General features: G+C 46.1%; 1 protein-coding gene across 2 annotated transcripts in view; it reads left to right on the top strand.

Annotated features, from left to right (window-relative positions):
- Positions 1-16,348, top strand: part of WEE2 (WEE2 oocyte meiosis inhibiting kinase) — a 39,026-nt gene extending 22,678 nt beyond the window's left edge. For both annotated transcript variants that reach the window (XM_084809475.1, XM_084809474.1), the window contains exons 5-12: positions 4,057-4,229; positions 5,968-6,089; positions 6,968-7,114; positions 8,659-8,760; positions 11,882-11,967; positions 13,193-13,363; positions 13,452-13,594; positions 14,828-16,348. In XM_084809475.1, coding sequence (XP_084665601.1) covers positions 4,057-4,229; positions 5,968-6,089; positions 6,968-7,114; positions 8,659-8,760; positions 11,882-11,967; positions 13,193-13,363; positions 13,452-13,594; positions 14,828-14,993 — 1,110 coding nt within the window. In that variant the 3' untranslated portion in view covers positions 14,994-16,348. The remainder of the gene's footprint in view (positions 1-4,056; positions 4,230-5,967; positions 6,090-6,967; positions 7,115-8,658; positions 8,761-11,881; positions 11,968-13,192; positions 13,364-13,451; positions 13,595-14,827) is intronic.
- Positions 16,349-17,237: the final 889 nt, after the last annotated feature.

Raw genomic sequence — 17,237 nt, 5'->3', positions numbered from 1 at the left:
ATGCTGTTCATCCTTGGTGTTCTGGTGCAGGAATCTCTCCTCTGCCTCCTTCCCCCTTGAGTCACTGTGCACAATTACTCGTGTTTACAAGATGGATCTTTTGCTTTCCACAGTAGTAAGATGTTTTAAAGGGATAAAGCAGCATCGCCCTCTTCTGGAGAGAAACCAGAGTGACTCTAGTTTGTCTCTGGTATTGTTTCTTTTTCCCTTGGAAACAGCTGGGGGTGACATCTGTAACTTTAAACCACAGGGGCAGAACCTCTTTTGGTCTGAGGGCCAAATTCCATTTTGGAGAAGCTCTGTCAGGGATGCTTTGACTTGGATTCCTGCATTGAGCAGGGGCTTGGACTCGATGGTCTTACAGGCCCCTTCCATCCCTACCATACTATGATGCTCAGGGGTTAGGGTGGACGGGGTGGGGCCAGAAGTATCCAAAATACCAGCATATATTAACTTAAAGCTCTCACTGCCAGTAGTTAAGCCTTTGGAGAGGTGTTTCAGCCTTGTAAAATGCAGGAAACCTGCACAAAACCTGGGAAATCACCAAATGATTGGCAGTTGGGAGAAAGGGGGTGGGACCAGGGAAAGGAATGGGGCCTTCTGGGGACTCTTGGAAGGCCAGATTTGGCTTCTGGGGCCTGAGGTTCTGCAACTCTGCTTTAAACCGTGATACCAAGTTCTTTCTTCCTTTCATAACAGAAGAGCAACTTTAGGAGTGGACAGGTGGAGTGTGTTTAGCCCTTTTTTGTCCCCCACCCCGCCCCCGCACAGGCTTCCAAATGCATACTTTACCCTTGTCAACAAGCATTTAGGACTGTTTTCCCCAAGCAGGGTTCTATCTTTTCCGTAAGTGGGAAAGCATTATAATACGGTGCATTGCCCTATGACTGAATGCATGAACCCCACAAGGTGGAACGAAGCCATGGGTCGCTGGTAGATCTCCGTGCTCCTGTTCATTGTCTGGCATTTCCTGTTAAAGGGTTAAAGCCTTCTACCAAGGCTGGGAATGGAATTCTGCCAGAGATTCTGAAGAACAGCTGCCAATTAAGGTAGCCCCACAGGGCTAGAGTGGCCGATGGCTTGATTTGGGGGTATTAGGTAGCACCTTCTATTCTGTTACCCACATGCCACATAGTTTAGTAAAACTATACTGAAACCTGTGCTATTCCAGACCCAACTAGTTAGACTTTCATGCATTTGGGATGCTGGCATTGTAGGAACCTAGAAACTTGCCTTATACTGGCTCAGACAGTTTGCCCATTGGACCCAGTATTGTCTACTCCTTGGCAGCAATCCTCCAGGGCCTTGGACAGATAGGTGCCTGTCCCATGAGCTTGTACCTGATCCTTTTAAACCCACAAGAAACAACCAGATTGTATCTCTGGATGGAATGGCCTTATCCTGAAAATCAAAAAGCAATCTGTTGATTCACTGAAAACCCCTGTAGAGCTCTTTTCTCTAAAGCAATTTATGAGTAAGAACATCAACTCAATAAGGCACAATGGACTGCCATATATGTACTGCATGAGTGGGTAGATCAGGATCTGCGGGTAGATCTCTAGGTGATTTGCAGTAGATGGGCAAGTGTCTCCAACTCCCAATTGATTGATAGCTGTTTTAAAGTCTAAATTAGAACCCCTGATCTGTGATGACTCAGATGCAGACTTGACCCTCTTTTAGCTTGAGATTCCAGGGATTGAACTGGGGCCTCCTGCATACAGAGCAGGTGCTCTTTTTTTGTAGCTTCACTTATAATTTGTCTTGTCGGCTCAAGAATCCCCAAGGTAACAAATAGTGTATAGAAATTAAAGATTTCCATTTAAATCAGAGGTGGACAACTTATGGCACTCCAGATGTTGGACTGCAATTCCCATCAGCCCTTGCCAGCATAGTCGGCAACAAGGGATCATGGGAGCTACAGTCCAACATGTGGAGGACTGCAAGTTGCCCATCTCTAAATCCTAAAAACAGCAACGAGGCAAAATAGGCAGTGCCCATGCCTCCATCAGCTACCCAAATGGAATAAAAAGACTTGGACCTGTTCCCTGAACCTTAAGACAGATGTAGCCAAGCCAGTCTTATGGGGATGAACACTCCACAGCATAGGGACAGGCAACCTGGTACCCTCCAGATGTTTTGGATAACTCCCATCATTCCTGACCATTGGCCATGCTGACTGTGGTTTATGGGAGTTGTAGTCCAAACCATCTGGAAGACACCACTGGATGATCTAAAATGAACCCTGTATGGCCCAGGGGCTGCCCCCAAGTTGTGTCTTTCCAAGCCAGGCTGTTAGTAGGTCTTTAAAACTACATAAATTCTGGTTTAATTGAGGTAGGTGGGGAAGTTGAAGGGAGATTAGCTCTATGCCTGACTCTGCAAGGCACATCATCACAAAGGTTGCCAAATGGAAGACACCACTTCTCTCCTACCTTGGCCCTCAAAATAGATGGTCAGTTTTGGGGATCTCGCTAGGTACCTCCTGGTACATGTCAATGTTGTCGTTGGACCACAGTTTACATACAAAAATAAATGATTCAGTCAGATTGGGACATTGGAGTGCGGACTACAGAAGTAAAAAGCAATTGCACCACCAAGGGAAGCATAATGAGGAACACCAGGCACTTTTTGGCTGGCCTGGCTATCAGCAGAATTTTGGCTCAGTACACTGGATATATTTTCAACTGCCCCGAAGGCTTTGACATTTGTCTTGCTGCAAGTTTAATTCTAGGCAACTAGAAAAAGTGAGTGCTGTGACTGACCAGCTCTTCGCAAAGAAGTGTTAACGCCATAAATCAAAATCTGAACTGTTTTAGCGGTATCTGTTCGGATTTTTTTTTTGCAGGAGCTAACAATCGCATTCTTTCTAAGGGCAGACATATACATTGGGTTGGATCCGGACTTAGTCATATTTAGAGTAGACCCATTGAAATCAATGGGGCTTAAGTTGGTTGTAACTGAATTGTCCCATTGATTTCAATGGCTCTGCTCGAAGTATAACTAAATCTCGATCCAAGCTGTTGTGTGTAATTCTATGTAATTCTGTAATTCTTCTTACAGACTTTGTATTTTACACAATGTAAACAGAGAGACTGCACTTTTGAAGGGGGAGACCAGTGCAAAGGGGTGTGTTTCTTAATGCTCTCTCCTTGGACTGTCTCCCCCCTCCCCCGCCAAATCATGTCAATTCTCTCCCGCAGCTGCTTTTACCCTGCAAGGGAAAAGAGATGATTTTGGAGTTTTGTTTCTTAAACAGCAGCCCCATGCTATGTAGCAAACCACTGTTGGAACTAAGGGCAGTTTCCCAAGCAGGTTCTGAACTGAAATGGTATGGTGTAGTGGTCTTCTGTTAAAGCAGGGGTGGGGAACCTCAGGCCCAGGGTCTAAATCTCTCCCACCCCCCAGGGTCCCAATCTGGCCTTCTGGGGTTCTCCAGACATCCATGCCCCTTTCTCCCCAACCACCAATTATTTGGTGTTTCCCGGCTTTTGCATGGATTTTCCCCATTCTAAAATGTTGAACTGCCTCTCCTAAGGCTCATTTACTGGCAATAAGAACTTCAAGCTAAAACATGCAAGTTTTGCTTGTGTTTTTGCATTTTGGCCCTGCCCCTTTTTACTTTGGCCCTGCCCATCACCAGAATGCGGCCCCCAAGAGCTTTTCCAAAATCATATCTGGCCCATGGGCTGAAAGAAGTTTCCCACCCCTGTGTTAAAGGGTGGGAGGTGGGGGAAGGATGGAAAAAACCCAAATTACTGTATGTACCCAAGCCATTGGGCTCATCATTGGGCTCATCTTGGACTGCGGTCTTGGTTAATAACTCTTTTCTTCAGAAGGTAAATATTCCAAAGATCATCAAACAAAAAAATGGTAGGAAACTTTCCGACCAAATAGATCGTGATTTTGGGTTTGTCTGTGTCTGTCTAAAAAAATAACAGGCACAACTGCAAAAGAATCTGAACAAGGTTTTGCATTGCAGGGTCTTTCCCAAGTCCTGCTCCAGGGGTGATGTAGAATCTGTCCTTAACTATGTGGGCTCTTCTCATCCACCCTTAGAGATTCCTCTTACGTGAGAGCAACATGGTTTCCCGCTACAAGAAGGAATTCCTAGAGCTGGAGAAAATTGGTGTGGGGGAATTTGGATCTGTATACAAGTGCATCAAAAGGCTGGATGGGTGCGTCTACGCCATCAAGCGCTCAAAGAGACCCCTGGCTGGATCCTCGGATGAGTAAGCAAATGGTGTTGAACAAATCCAAAAAACTACCACCCTTCAGTGTGTGGACACACATATACACCACGATGGATTATGACCAACCCTCATGTGAGCAGAAGTCCACTTGCGTTATGGGATTTCTGCTCACGCAATGGGACTTCCCTCTCCCCCTCTCCTCCCTGCGTCCATCTGTGCATGTGCCAAATGTAATCCGAAGGATCCCCCTACATTCTGGAGCAAATTTGGGGTTGGGATGCAGTGGGGGCCAGTAGGAGGTGGGAGGGGAAATCCATTCTCCCAGCAGTTCTCTTCTGCTGGTGGAATGACACCATTTGGATACAATCCCATTTGTCAGTATAGGTTTAGAGGCAACGTTTGCTTCTGAATTCCCCAAACTGTATTGCACATCCTGTAATCAATAATAATAATAAATAATAGTGTCTCTCTACTTTTCACAGTACGTTTTTCTAGACCTGGCTAAATACCACTAATCTACACACTGCCTAGGAAGCACATTACAGTCTAATGTGCTTTCTAGCCCATGTGTAGATTAGACAGACACCATTCTTTTTAAAGCCATTATCTCAACCCAGCAAGCATCCTCCTTTGCCTTGTTCCTCCAAGATGGCCTCTCTTTAGTCTGTGTCCAGTGTTGTAAATATTGCTTTGATTCAAGTCATTTTGCTCCTTGATCTTTCTACGCTTTCACCACTTCTCCAAGAAGTTGACGTTCCAGGGATGCAGGGCTTGCTGGGCTCTGTTTTCTTTGGAAGGAAGTCACTGGAGGCTTATGGCGTCTTGTATATTCATAAAAAAAAAAGCTCAGATATCACAGGTTGAGCATCAGTGGAGGCACACACGTGCCGCTTCCAGAAGGAGGAATCCTAGTGCTACCAATCAGAAGGCATTATGCAGAAAATCCATCTTTATTTCCTTAACGGATTTTCTGTAGTAAGTAAAAAGATGGAAGAAGCTGTGGGAAAACATGGAAGGGCTACGAATAGAAGATGTTGTCATCTGGACCCACAACATACAATTCTGTGAATGAGGCAGGGCAACAGCACATTAAAAGCCTCATCTGAAAGCATCCACAGCTTAAGTCGGGGGGGGGGGGCAAGACCTCAGGCCTGGGGCCAGATCTGGACCAGCTGGGGTCCCAGGCCAGGTTCCTCAGATGATCACCCCCCCTTCCTCTTGACCACCAATGAAGAGGTGGCTTCCTGGCTTTTGTGCAGTTCTTCCCCAATTCTTAAAGGTTGAAATGCCTCTCTAAGGCTCAGTTACCGGCAGAAAGAACTTTAAGCTAAAATATGGTGGTATTTTTGGCCCCGCCCCTTTTGTCTTTCGCCCTGCCCATTACTGGAATGCAGACCCCGAGAGCTCCTCCAAAATGGAATTTGGCCCTTGGGCTGAAAGAGGTTCCACACCCTTGACTCAAGCACTCCAACAGACAGCCGAAGCCCACGGCTCTCACATCAGAACTCCGGAGAGAGGCAGCTCCCCTGATAGCTGGTAGTTTACAGAGCCCACCCTTGGCTCTCTGTCAGTCTGTGTCCGACCTGAAAAATTGCATTCTATTATTTCTCTACAAAAGGGGCGCTTGCCGATTTTATGAAGGGAATCTCCAGCAATACTTCTGGCTCCGTTAACCCTCTACTGTCAAATTCCCAATCCGACAACAATATTGTAGTTTTCATGATGGACCTTTCTTTCTGCCTCTCTCATTCTCTCTCTCTCTCTCTCTCCCCCTCAGGCAAATGGCTTTGCGGGAAGTCTATGCTCATGCAGTGCTCGGCCATCATCCGCATGTTGTGCGCTATTACTCTGCTTGGGCTGAAGATGATCACATGATTATTCAGAATGAGCACTGCAATGGTAAGGAGATGGGGCCCCATTCGGACTTTGCTGCTCCACTCCAAAGTGACTGAACCTTGTAATCCATGGAGACCCTGTGAATTCCTTCATGGAGTTAATCATGTCTAGCTGGGTATCCACTGTGGTGCCCATGGGCACCAGTGTGCCCACAGATACCTCTCCCGATGTCTGCCAGGCTCCCTGCCCCTCCTGATTTTTATGTTATTTCTTAGGATTTAATTTTTCTTTTACTGGGAGGCTAGCATTCTGCAAAGCAAAGGGATCCCCTCTAGGGCCATCTTTATTTGGATTCAAAAGAGGGATTTTGGGTTTTGGAGCTCAGACCCCACTTTTGCCTTGTAATTAGGTTCTTGAGCAAATTACTTTTCTTTGAGACACCTCTCAGAAGCCCATGGTGTCTGAAGTGCTCTTTCAAATGCATTTCAGGCCTTAGGTCTCAAGAGGATATTCTGCACATTGTGTGGCAACAAACTCAAGGCTTTTGAACAAGTATGCCCATGATAGGAAGTGTGTGAAGTAGCAGAACTGTCCTCCATTTTGGGCATTTAGATTGGTTGTAGGTTATTATGGGGTTAGATCACACGTGTGAGTGTGTGTGGACACACGAGCATGCATGCTAGTCAGTTTCATCATTTAGAGGTCAAATTTTTAGTTAGGTCAGAAAGCTTAGCAGGAGGTTATGAAGTTTGACAGAAGGTCAAATGGTATAAGGTTACCATTTAAGCGCTGAAGTAAACAGATCTTTTAAACTCTCATTGTAAGAAGGAACAAGCTACTTCAGGAGGGAGGGGCTGTGAATAGATGGACTTGGACAAAGGAGCCTTTGCGGGGTGTGTGTGTGTGTGTGTGTGTGTGTCTAAACACTTGTTTTTCCACAGGTGGGAGCCTTCAAGATGTGCTTTTGGAAAATGTGAAGATGGCAGACTATTTCAAAGAATCTGAGCTGAAGGAGATCTTACTGCAAGTCTCCATGGGGCTGAAATATATACATACTTCTGGCCTGGTTCACATGGACATCAAACCCAGTAAGCCTTATCTGTAACTCCGAACATTGCTAGGGAGGGGCCATAGCTCAGTGGTAGAGCACATGCTTGGCATGCAGAAGGTCCCAGGTTCGATCCCCAGCATCTCCAGGTAGGGCTGGAAAAACTATTTGAAATCCTGGAGAGCCGCTGCCACTTAGCGTCGACAGTACTGGGCTATATGGACCAATGCTCAGACTCAGTTAAGGCAGCTTGCTATGCTCTTACGTTCCTCTGGGTGTCCAATATTTGTGGATGGCGCACTTACTGTGTTGCCATAACAGTTTGGAAAAAAGTGAGTTGAACGCACTGAAGCCCTGAGGGGCTCCTCCCCGTACTGAATTGGGAATTGCAGACATCCTGGTTACAGAGCTCTGAAAGGTTCCTTCTGAGTCTCCACTGAAGCTGCATCAATAAGTTACTGAACTTAATTAGAATTGCAGGGTTATTGCTTCCAAGTAGTCGGGAAGCATGGCCTTCACTCTTTATTGACTCATTTCATGGGTGGGGCACTTCCACAACATGTAGGAAGCTGAAACCGGTCCTACAAGAAAGGCTGAAGAAAGAGAATGTTTAGCCAGAAGAGAGAATACAGGGGTGGGGTGGGGTGGGGGACAATATAGCACTCTTCCAATAGCTGGAATTCCCTGCTGCCCTCAGAGGGCAGGACTAGCTCTACTGGACTTAGGTTGCAGGAGGGTAGATTTTGGTTGAGCACAAGGAGCAACACCTTGATGGTAGAAATAGTTCAACAATGGGACCAATTGCCTAGAGGAGTGGTGGGCTTTCCCTCACTGGAAGTCTTCAAGCAGAGGCTGGACATCCATTTGCTGGGGATGTTCTAGCTCTGGTTTTCCTGCACTGAGCAGGGGCTTGGACTAGACAACCTACAAGGCTCTCTCCATGTTTCTATGAAATCTACATGGCCAACAATATCCTGATTACTAGAAAACTCTGAAAATGGAACTTCTTGTGCTCCGCCGCTCTTGGGGCGAAGATTTATGGCTAGAGCCATAAAATCCCTCAGAGCTCCAGCAGAAAGCAAGTTCATTGCATATTTCACAACATGCAGTATTTCACAACATGCAGTATTTCACAACATGCAGTATTTCACAACATGCAGTATTTCACAACAATGTGTAATATGCAAACAATCCAGAAGCAAGTGCATTGTCCACACTCCTTCATTCCCCTGTACAGGATGGGATCTCAAGGGGCAGTGAGAAATGTGTAGATTCCTCACTGCCACTTGGTGGAGAACCTAAGGCCCAGGTAAGCAAAGGCCCAGGTATCAAATCTGGCCCTCCTAGGGTCCCAATCTGGCATTCCAAGGTGGCTGTGCCACTTTTGCTTTGGGCTCCACCCACCACTGGAATGCGGCCCCTGAGAGCTTCTCCAAAATTGTATTTGGCCCTTGGGCTGAAAGAGGTCCCCCACCTCTAGTCTAAATAGATGCTTGCGGAATGCAAGCTCTGTTGAGTGTTCTTGGTACAATTCCTCTGCATGGACACTGCAAGCTTCATTGTTTTATTTCTTCTTGATTGCAGGCAATATTTTTATATGTCACAAGCTGATTTGGCCTGCTAGTCTGGAGGAGAGTGACAGTGAAGATGATGGGTTTGCTTCTTCTAATGTGGTGTATAAAATTGGTGTGTAGCTTAAATATTTCTTTGTCTCTGGACAGTGTTGGGTAAAATGCTTTTCAGCTTGAACTTTCCAAATGGCTCCTAAGGTGCATATAGACCAATCTGTCTCCTCTTTGTTAGGAGCTACACATAGGTCCTGCTGAACATATGATCATGATAACCAGAATGGGGTGGTGAGCTGTGGTGTTTCTGGATTTGGTATAAAAACTAAAGCTGTGCACAAATGGCCTCTCGAAAGTCTCCACCTTATTTGTGGACAGAGAAATTTGGGAGACAATTTCACTGAATTTCTCCAGAGGGAGTAGAAATTCTCAACAATTTCTTCCAGATAGGGCTCCTCATTGACCAGGGTCAAAGCGCAGCTTCTTTCTTTTTGGATGGATAAGGGTTTGGGGGTTCTTTTGTGCTATAATAGCATCAACTGTTGGCAGGCTGGCCCCCATTTTGCATCCACCACAATGCAGGGGTGTGTGTGTGGGAGGGCAGGGGGTGGGGGAGTGTTGTGTCAAGCTCCAGGAGTGAGATGGAGTTACTGTTCTGCCAAGATCTGTCCTCCAATTTCCTGAAAGTTTTCTTCCCCCATGAAAGGGGCTTTCATTGTTCTGCCTCATTCTCCGGGTGTTTTATTTATTTTTGTGGTGTGTTTGAGCTTACCTAATCCCAGCTAGCCACCCAGGCTGCCTGCAGTTCCCTGACCTGAAAAAGCCCTATGGGAGGAATTACCTCATGATGCCTTCCACAAGGCTTTAATTGAAGTGAAGGGAGCTGAGGAGGCTACAGGCTGCTGAAGAGATGATTGTACAATGAAAGATAGGACACTTGTGCTCATTCCTCAGCTGCCTCCTAAATAAGGTAAGCCCAAGAAACCCAAACCCTTGAGAATTTCTCTGAAATGGCTTCACCGCTGAATTTCTTTTAAAAAGCTATTTCTCTTCTATCATGTTGAATGAGAATGGTAAAAAAAAAAAAAAGGTAGGAGAAATTTTCAGCACAACACGAATAAAAACAGACTCAGTAAGAATCATTTCATGTACAGAACTGCATGTGGGTTGTGTTGTTTTGCATCAGGGCAGTTTTCAGACATGGAAACACATCCCACAAAATGATTCGTGTGTGGAATCCTGGTTCCACACATTGCCCCGGTTGGATCAGGATGCATAGTGATGCAGTTGGGGAGGAAAGAAACTGGATTTGACCATTGTTCAGTTAGTGGCCTTAACACTCCATTGTGCCCCTATGATGTGGTGTCCGCAAAGTCTGTTAGCTCCTTGATGTTGAGTACAACTTTGCCCAAGGTAATACCTTTGAGATGTAGATGTGAGTTTAGCACACTGGAAGGCCAGGTCAAAACTCAGCCACTGTGCTGGCTGAAAAGTCTGTGCAGCTTCCAGCATATGATGACCCTGGAATAAAGCAATGGCTGATGTGGCCACAGTTGTTGTCATTGGATCATCTGGTTCCTCATTGTTCCAGCTTTGAGATGCAAATGTACCATATAGCACCTCTTCCTATGTAGGATTGTCTTTGAACAATGTGGGGAGTCCTAGTCGAGGACTATGTTTGACCTAAACAGACCCAGATGGCTCAGTTACTCGGTATGTTGGGCTTCTCAAGAAAAAAGCAAATTCTGCTGGGATATGGGAGCAATCCATCTCTTCAGGGTTGCTCCCCCTCTCTCAAATGGCAATGTATTTTTTGTGGTTTTAACCCTATGTTCTAGGAAGCTTCCTTAAGGCACAATCCTATGCATGTTTAGATGGAGAAAGGTCCTACAACTCCCACCATAGCTGGCTGGGGAATGCTGGGAGTTGCAGGACTTTTTCTGTCTAAGCATGCATAGGATTGTGCCCTTAGGGAAGGAAACATAGCTCAGTGGAAGAGAACATGCCTTGCATGAAGAAGGTTCAGTCCCTAGTATCTCTGCTTGGAAGGATCTGATAGCAGTTGATGGGGAAAGACCTCTGTCTGAGGCCCTGTAGAAATGCTGCCAGCCAGAGGAGACAATATGGGGCTAGATGGCCAAGAGTCTGACCTGTTATATGGCAACCATTCCTTTCCTTATCAGGGGTTCTTCAATGAGAGCAGTAATGGCAGATGAGCTTCCACAAAAGATGCATGCTGGGCTGCTATCAATCTTCATGCGCAATGCACAATGGCAGGAAAGTGGTTGCTTAAGTGAGTTGGTTAAGGGCTCAGCCTTACAGGACTGATGCACACTAGATGATGGGCTTTGATCTCGGAGCCCTCTGTCTATCCTAAGCCCTGCCAGCAAGAGACAGGCAGGGTGGGAGGACCAGCTGAGGGTTTTACAGCTTCTCTGTCCTCCATTTGCACATTTCGAACTAGATGGGCCTCTGAGCCCATCTGGCTCACTCACCTTGCTGTGGCTGGGCATGGGAACTGAGAGGCTTGTAGATTCGCTGAATCCACGTCCTCTTCTCTCCCTACCCATCCTCTTCCCAGGTCAAGACACTGAACTCGGGAAAGGAGCCACCAGGGAGCTTTCTATGATGGCTGGGAGACCCGGGGGGGGGGGGGGTATCCCTGCTTGGATTCCCCCCTCCCCAAGGTCTGTGGACTCAGGGCCATAGGATTGCTCTCTAAGATGCATTCTCAGTTCATGTCTCTTGGTCACATGAACATAGGGTTAAAACCACAATCCTTAGAACAGAGGGTTAAAGCCACAAAAAATTCTTGGCCCATTTGACAGAGGGGGAGCAAACCTGGAGAGATGGGACTGCTCCCACATCCCAGCAGAATTTGCCTTTTTCTTAAGAAGTCCAACATATTGGGTAACCAAGTCATCTGGGTCTGTTTAAGTAAAACATACTCCTCAACTAACATTCTCCACATTGTTTAAGGTTAATCTTATACCCAGGCTAATACTCCAAGAAGTGGGAAGAGATGCTATATAATGCATTTGCATCTCAAAGCTGGACCTGACCAGATGTTGTAGCTAAGAACACACACCAGAATCTTCCAACATAAAGGGCTTCCATAGTGGACATGCTGGGGTTCTTAGCAGACAAGTCCAAAATGTAGAAAAGACTCCACAAAGGTAGAAAGGTTGAAAACCATGGGCGCGTTTGATGCATTCCATGGCTCATGGGTTTCTCTCTGTTAGGGGACCTTGGACATGTGACATCCATAACCAATCCCCAAGTGGAGGAGGGAGACTGCCGCTTCTTGGCCAACGAAATCTTGCAAGAGGTAAAATGGTGGTGAGCTTTCTTTAGGACTTACACAGGGGGATTTCAGCAGAAGAGCAACTTCTGTTCACACTTAAAATAATACTCATTTCATTGTGTTTTGATTTACCCAATTTACACGGCCATTTTGATTTTATGTAAGTCCTACTGGCATAAGACTTACACATAAGTTGTGCTTAGCATTGCATTGTTGCCAACCCCACACAAAATGGCAGCATTTATTGGCAAACATATGGCTATTAAAAACAAAATAAAACTGGAGTAAAGTTCAGTAAAGAAACCAATCATAATAGCTTGTCAAGAGAATATACTAGAACTAGAGCAGGAGTTGGGAACTCCAATTCCCATTAGCTCTGGCCATTGGCATGCTCTCTGGGCCTGATAGGGATTGTAGTCTAACAAGTAGCGTGCTGCAGGTTCCCCACCTCTGAAGGAGAGCACATGTTATAGAGGGTGTTTGAATATGCCTGTAAAACAGGTGGGCAACTTGTGACCCACCAGTTGTTTTGGCCTACAACTCCCATCAGCCCTAGTCAGTATAGCCAGTGGTGAGGGATTATGGGAGATGTAGGCCAAAACATCTGGAGGACCACAAGTTGCCTACCCCTGTTGTAGAAGTTGAGACTGAGACTCTGAACCAGTCCAGGCAAAAGGTTTATTTCAGTTTGGTGTATTGCATATCAGTCTTTTGAAAATTTCATAACATGGCCTAAGTTGCAAGAAAATGTTTCTTCTTTTAAATCTGATTCCTTCTGCTGTTTAGCATCAAATACATCTTGCAGTCCAGTCCCTATATTGCCGGGACTATTCTGATGAGGTTACTGACTTTGGGGCAGTGACTTATTAGGTGTTTTAACTAAGCTTGAATCTAACTGGGGGTGGGGGGTGGGGGTTCAAAAATGAATTGGGAAATCTCTATACTCTAAACCTGGATTTTTAAATTATGAAAATTTCAAATTCAGGCAAAACACTGTCAGTTCTAGAATATGTCCTTTTTTATATGATGAGAGGTTCTAAACCAATGTTCCTCAACCCTCCAGATGTGTTGGACTACAACTGCCAACATTCTCAGCCAGCACGTGTAAACTGAACATGACCCATGTCATGTAAGAGGTGTATTACTTGTTTGGGGGTTGGACTCGATGGCCTTCTAGGCCCCTTCCAACCCTACTATTCTATGATTCTTTGTGTTTTAAAATCTCTAGTGTTCTTCTTTTCCTTCGTAGCAATATTGCTATCTGCCCAAGGCAGACATCTTTGCCCTTGCGCTAACAATCGCTCTAGCTGCAGGTGCTGGACCTTTGCCTGCCAATGATACCATGTGGCACCACATCCGCCAAGGCAACCTGCCACTAATCCCTCAGCCACTGTCACGTGGCTTTACAGAACTGCTTGAGGTGAGCTTCCTTGGGGGAGGTTTGGAAGAGCGCAGGTATTTCAGCACTTCAATCATATAGGACCTCTCTTCTTTTTTCTTTACCTCAGATAATGATTCATCCCGATCCAATTTTGAGGCCATCAGCCACTGCGCTGACCAAACACCCTGTCCTTCGGCCTTCTCTTGGGAAAGCTGCCCAACTTCAGAAGCAGCTAAATGTAGAGAGGTTCAAAACTGCTATGCTGGAAAGGTAATGTCCGTCAGTCTTCCAAAGCAAAGGAGGATTGGCAAGTAACAATGGTGTTGGACTACTTGGCTTGGAAGCCAATTCCTCCCTTGGAGGAGAACTTATTCCAGGTTCAACTCAGGCTTATGACTAGACTATTCTTCTCTCCCTGCTGTCTTTCCCCCATCACAGAATTCCGATGTGTTGGGTTTCCATGGGCATCTGATATGACTGATCAAAAGGAAATATACCTCTTCTTTAACATTACATGAGCTGATTTCCTTGCGGGCTTTAAAGTCCTGCTAGTTTAAAGTGAGGGGTCTGTGACCATTCGTGCTACTTTGGAGAGGATTGGGTAGAACAGGGGACCCCAATCTTTTTGGGTCAGTGGGCACATTTGGAATTTTGAGAGAGTGTTGTGACACTCCCATAAAATGGCTGCCATGGGGCAGGGGCTTGCCCATCCTTAAAATGGCTGCCATGGTGGACGTGGGCAGTCACAAAACACTCATTTCCCAGAAGGAACACTGGTGAGGCTACCTAAGTACAAGGCGGAAGTAGGGTAAATAAAAATCAGGAGCAGGGAGACTTTAGAGGGAGGGAGGATATTGCCTATCTCTGCCCATCCATTCTTTCCTTCCTTTAGCTCTTTGTACTCAGTAGCCATAGCTGTATGCTGCCAATAAAATGTAGAGCTCATAAGGCAGAGAGATCTCACGTCCCTTTCTCCACAGAAAACCAGTGCACAGGTTGGAGAGGGCAGCAGTCTTCCCCCGTCTCCCAACTTAATGTGCCTAAACCCTTCCCATCAAAGGCAGTCCTGCAACTAGTGAATGCATGCTAGTTTAAGCTGCTAGGAAAATCCTGCACCTCCAAGTTTTGCATACGTTCACTAGCTCTGGGCTGCTTTTGGAAAGGGTATGAAGGGTCTGTCAGTCCCTCCCCTTCCTCACTGCATCTGTTTCCCTAAACGTGAACTTACTCTGCCATCAGTGACATCCTCAGTCCAGTGGAGGCTGGTGGCTCCAATGTCAGTGGGGCAGTGCATCCACTGCAGGTTTCAGTCAGAACCAGTCAGAACTAAAATAGCTATCCAAGGTGTGAAGCTTGGACTGGTTGACTGGTTCTGACTGAAACTCAGAATGGACTGACATCGGAGGCACTAGCCTTCACTGCCTCCATCGTGGGGAAATGTTCCCTACTCTCCTTTGTAATCCATGGGGTCTTACTGTTAAACGCATCTCCACTCTTTCTCAGGGAGTTGAGAGCAGCCCGTCTTGCCCAGACCTTCAGGAAGAACCCGTCTTTGGAATGTGCCCGGCCTCGAGAATCTGGATTCGGGACAAAGCATCAGAACAACAAGAAACGCTTGGTGGGAGGCAAAAATGCCCGGTCGTTTAGCTTTACTTCTGGTGCCTATTGAGATATTCAAGTTATGGAAGGCATATCCCAGCAAAGAGCACTCATTCAGAATAAGAACTCATAATTGTTTTTACCTATTCCATCATGACTGCAAGAGTCCCGGTGCCGAATCTCGATTGGTATAAGAACATTGCCGTCCATTACGTTGCAACATCATATCTCTTGTTAGACTAAACTGTCCCACCCTCTTGCCCTCTGGGCTCGATGGCCATAGCTGGTACTGCTGTGAGGCCAATAAAACCTGGAGTTCATAGGTAGAGGGGCCTCATGGCAGCAACTATAAACATAATCTCTCTTTCAACAAGGGGTCAGCAACTTGTGGCCCTCCAGTCATTTTGGCCTGCAACCCCCATCATCTCTCACCATTGGTTATGCTGGCTAGGCCTGATGAGAGTTGTAGGCCAAACCATGTGGAGAGCCACAAGTTGTCCACCTCTGCTTTAAACTAACAAGTCTGTTTTCTCCCCTGGTTTCTCAGGAGAGTTTATATCTATCGTTCCTTTCTCTAGCTTTTATACTGGCCTATTTTAAGGACCTCTGTGTTCATCACTAACAAAAAAATAAAAGTTGGAAATGGCTACTTGCTGAGTGTTTCAAAGGAATAATTCTTAGGCAGCGGATGGTCTGTTCTTCTTGCAGTTGGGGAAGGGGCCATCTGAGCCTGGGCCATCATTCTAAACTTTAAATCTGACCTAAAGAGCCAGAGGAAGTAACCAGAGCAAAATATATTTAATGGAACAGTCCTAATGATGAGGATCCTTTGCTTTGTTGCCCAGAGGTGTTGAAGAAAACGTAACCTGGTTTGGAGACAGGTTATCTCTCTGTTTGCATATGCAACAGCAGGCAAAATATAGGCTGTCCTTGACGGCTGTGTTTTTCTTTGCTCAGAACAGAGCACCTGATTTATTCTTAAGGGGGGGGGGGCTGACATACAGACATGTAAAAGTTCTGTCTTCTTGTGAGAGGGTAGGGTGTTTTTTTACGTGCACTGGAAAGGAGGTAGACATGCTTTTAGAAGGCCTCAGTGTTCTGGGAACTGCATTGTGTAAAGTGTTATGTAATAAAATAAAGTAAATCTTATGCCCCTGTCAAAGTGTTAACTTCTGATATTGTTTCATGAACAAAAACCACTGTTTCATTTGACCAGCTCAGTCACAAAGACTTGACCATCAGAGCCGTGTCTTTAGGGAGCTCCCAACATTTCCTTTGTTATGTGTAAGTTCCCCAAACTTTCCTGAATGTGGTTTTCCTCCTAGCTGCTGGACAGCACAAACATTTTTAGCTGTTGGAACTATTCTCCTTTTTTTATATATATCTTAAAAAAGTGACACCTGTGTGAATAAAGCTTTTAACCTTATTTATTTAAATGTGTATGTGTGGGGGAATTTCTTTGAGATCATATAAGGGAGGGACGACAACAACTTCTTTGGCCATGTCCACACATTTGTTGGGGCTAATTTGCAGATTTATCTTCTGACTGGTGGAGTTGTTCCAAGCATTGGCCAACTCATGTCTACTGGGAAGAGAATGCCATTGGGTGCAGTGTTAGGGCTGCACAATGATACTCAGCCCTTCGGAGGGGCACATGCGGTGGTACAGTTGCAGTAGGTGCCGGCCAACATTTAAAGATTAGTCCTCCCCACGCATGTTGCAGTACCAAGTATCCCCCTATACTGGCTGGCTGAGTGGCTTCCGAAAACCCTGGAATCTAGTCCAGTATTCACACTGTAGGATGGAGGGGCTGAGTCTGGTTTGGGTTTCCAGCCAAATATTTCCCACCAGAACAATCCCCAGGCTGCAGCATAGATCAGTCTAGTTAAAATGCGCCCCAGCCCAAACCCAGCGCACAATTGCATGTAAGAGTCTTGCACTCTATCGACATGCTTGCAGCCACCTTGCACTTGATTAAGAGTGTGATCCTGCGTGTGTTTAGCCAGAGAAAAGTCCTACCACTCCCAGCCATGCTGGCTGGGGAATGCTGGGAGTGGTAGGACTTTATCGAAACATGCGTAGGATTGTGCCCTTAAAACAGTGGTCCCCAGCCAGTCCAATTTTTCCATGGAGCGTGGGTGGGGTTTCCGCTGGTGGACATCTGGCCACTGGGACACAAATGGCGTCCACTTTGCGGACGCCATTTGCGTCCCTTGCAATAATCACCTACGTAAAGGTTTACGTAGCCTATTACTTGTAGAACAGGGATGCAAATGGTGTCCGCATGTCCGGGGCTGGCGAGGATTCGGAGCGG

The sequence above is a fragment of the Heloderma suspectum genome, chromosome 7 (assembly GCF_057233095.1).
Source record: "Heloderma suspectum isolate Gila_16-S chromosome 7, 16-S_ref, whole genome shotgun sequence".
Taxonomy (NCBI): Eukaryota; Metazoa; Chordata; class Lepidosauria; order Squamata; family Helodermatidae; genus Heloderma; species Heloderma suspectum.
The sequence above is the reverse complement of the archived record's forward strand: the minus strand, read 5'-3'. Positions and strand labels throughout refer to the sequence as shown.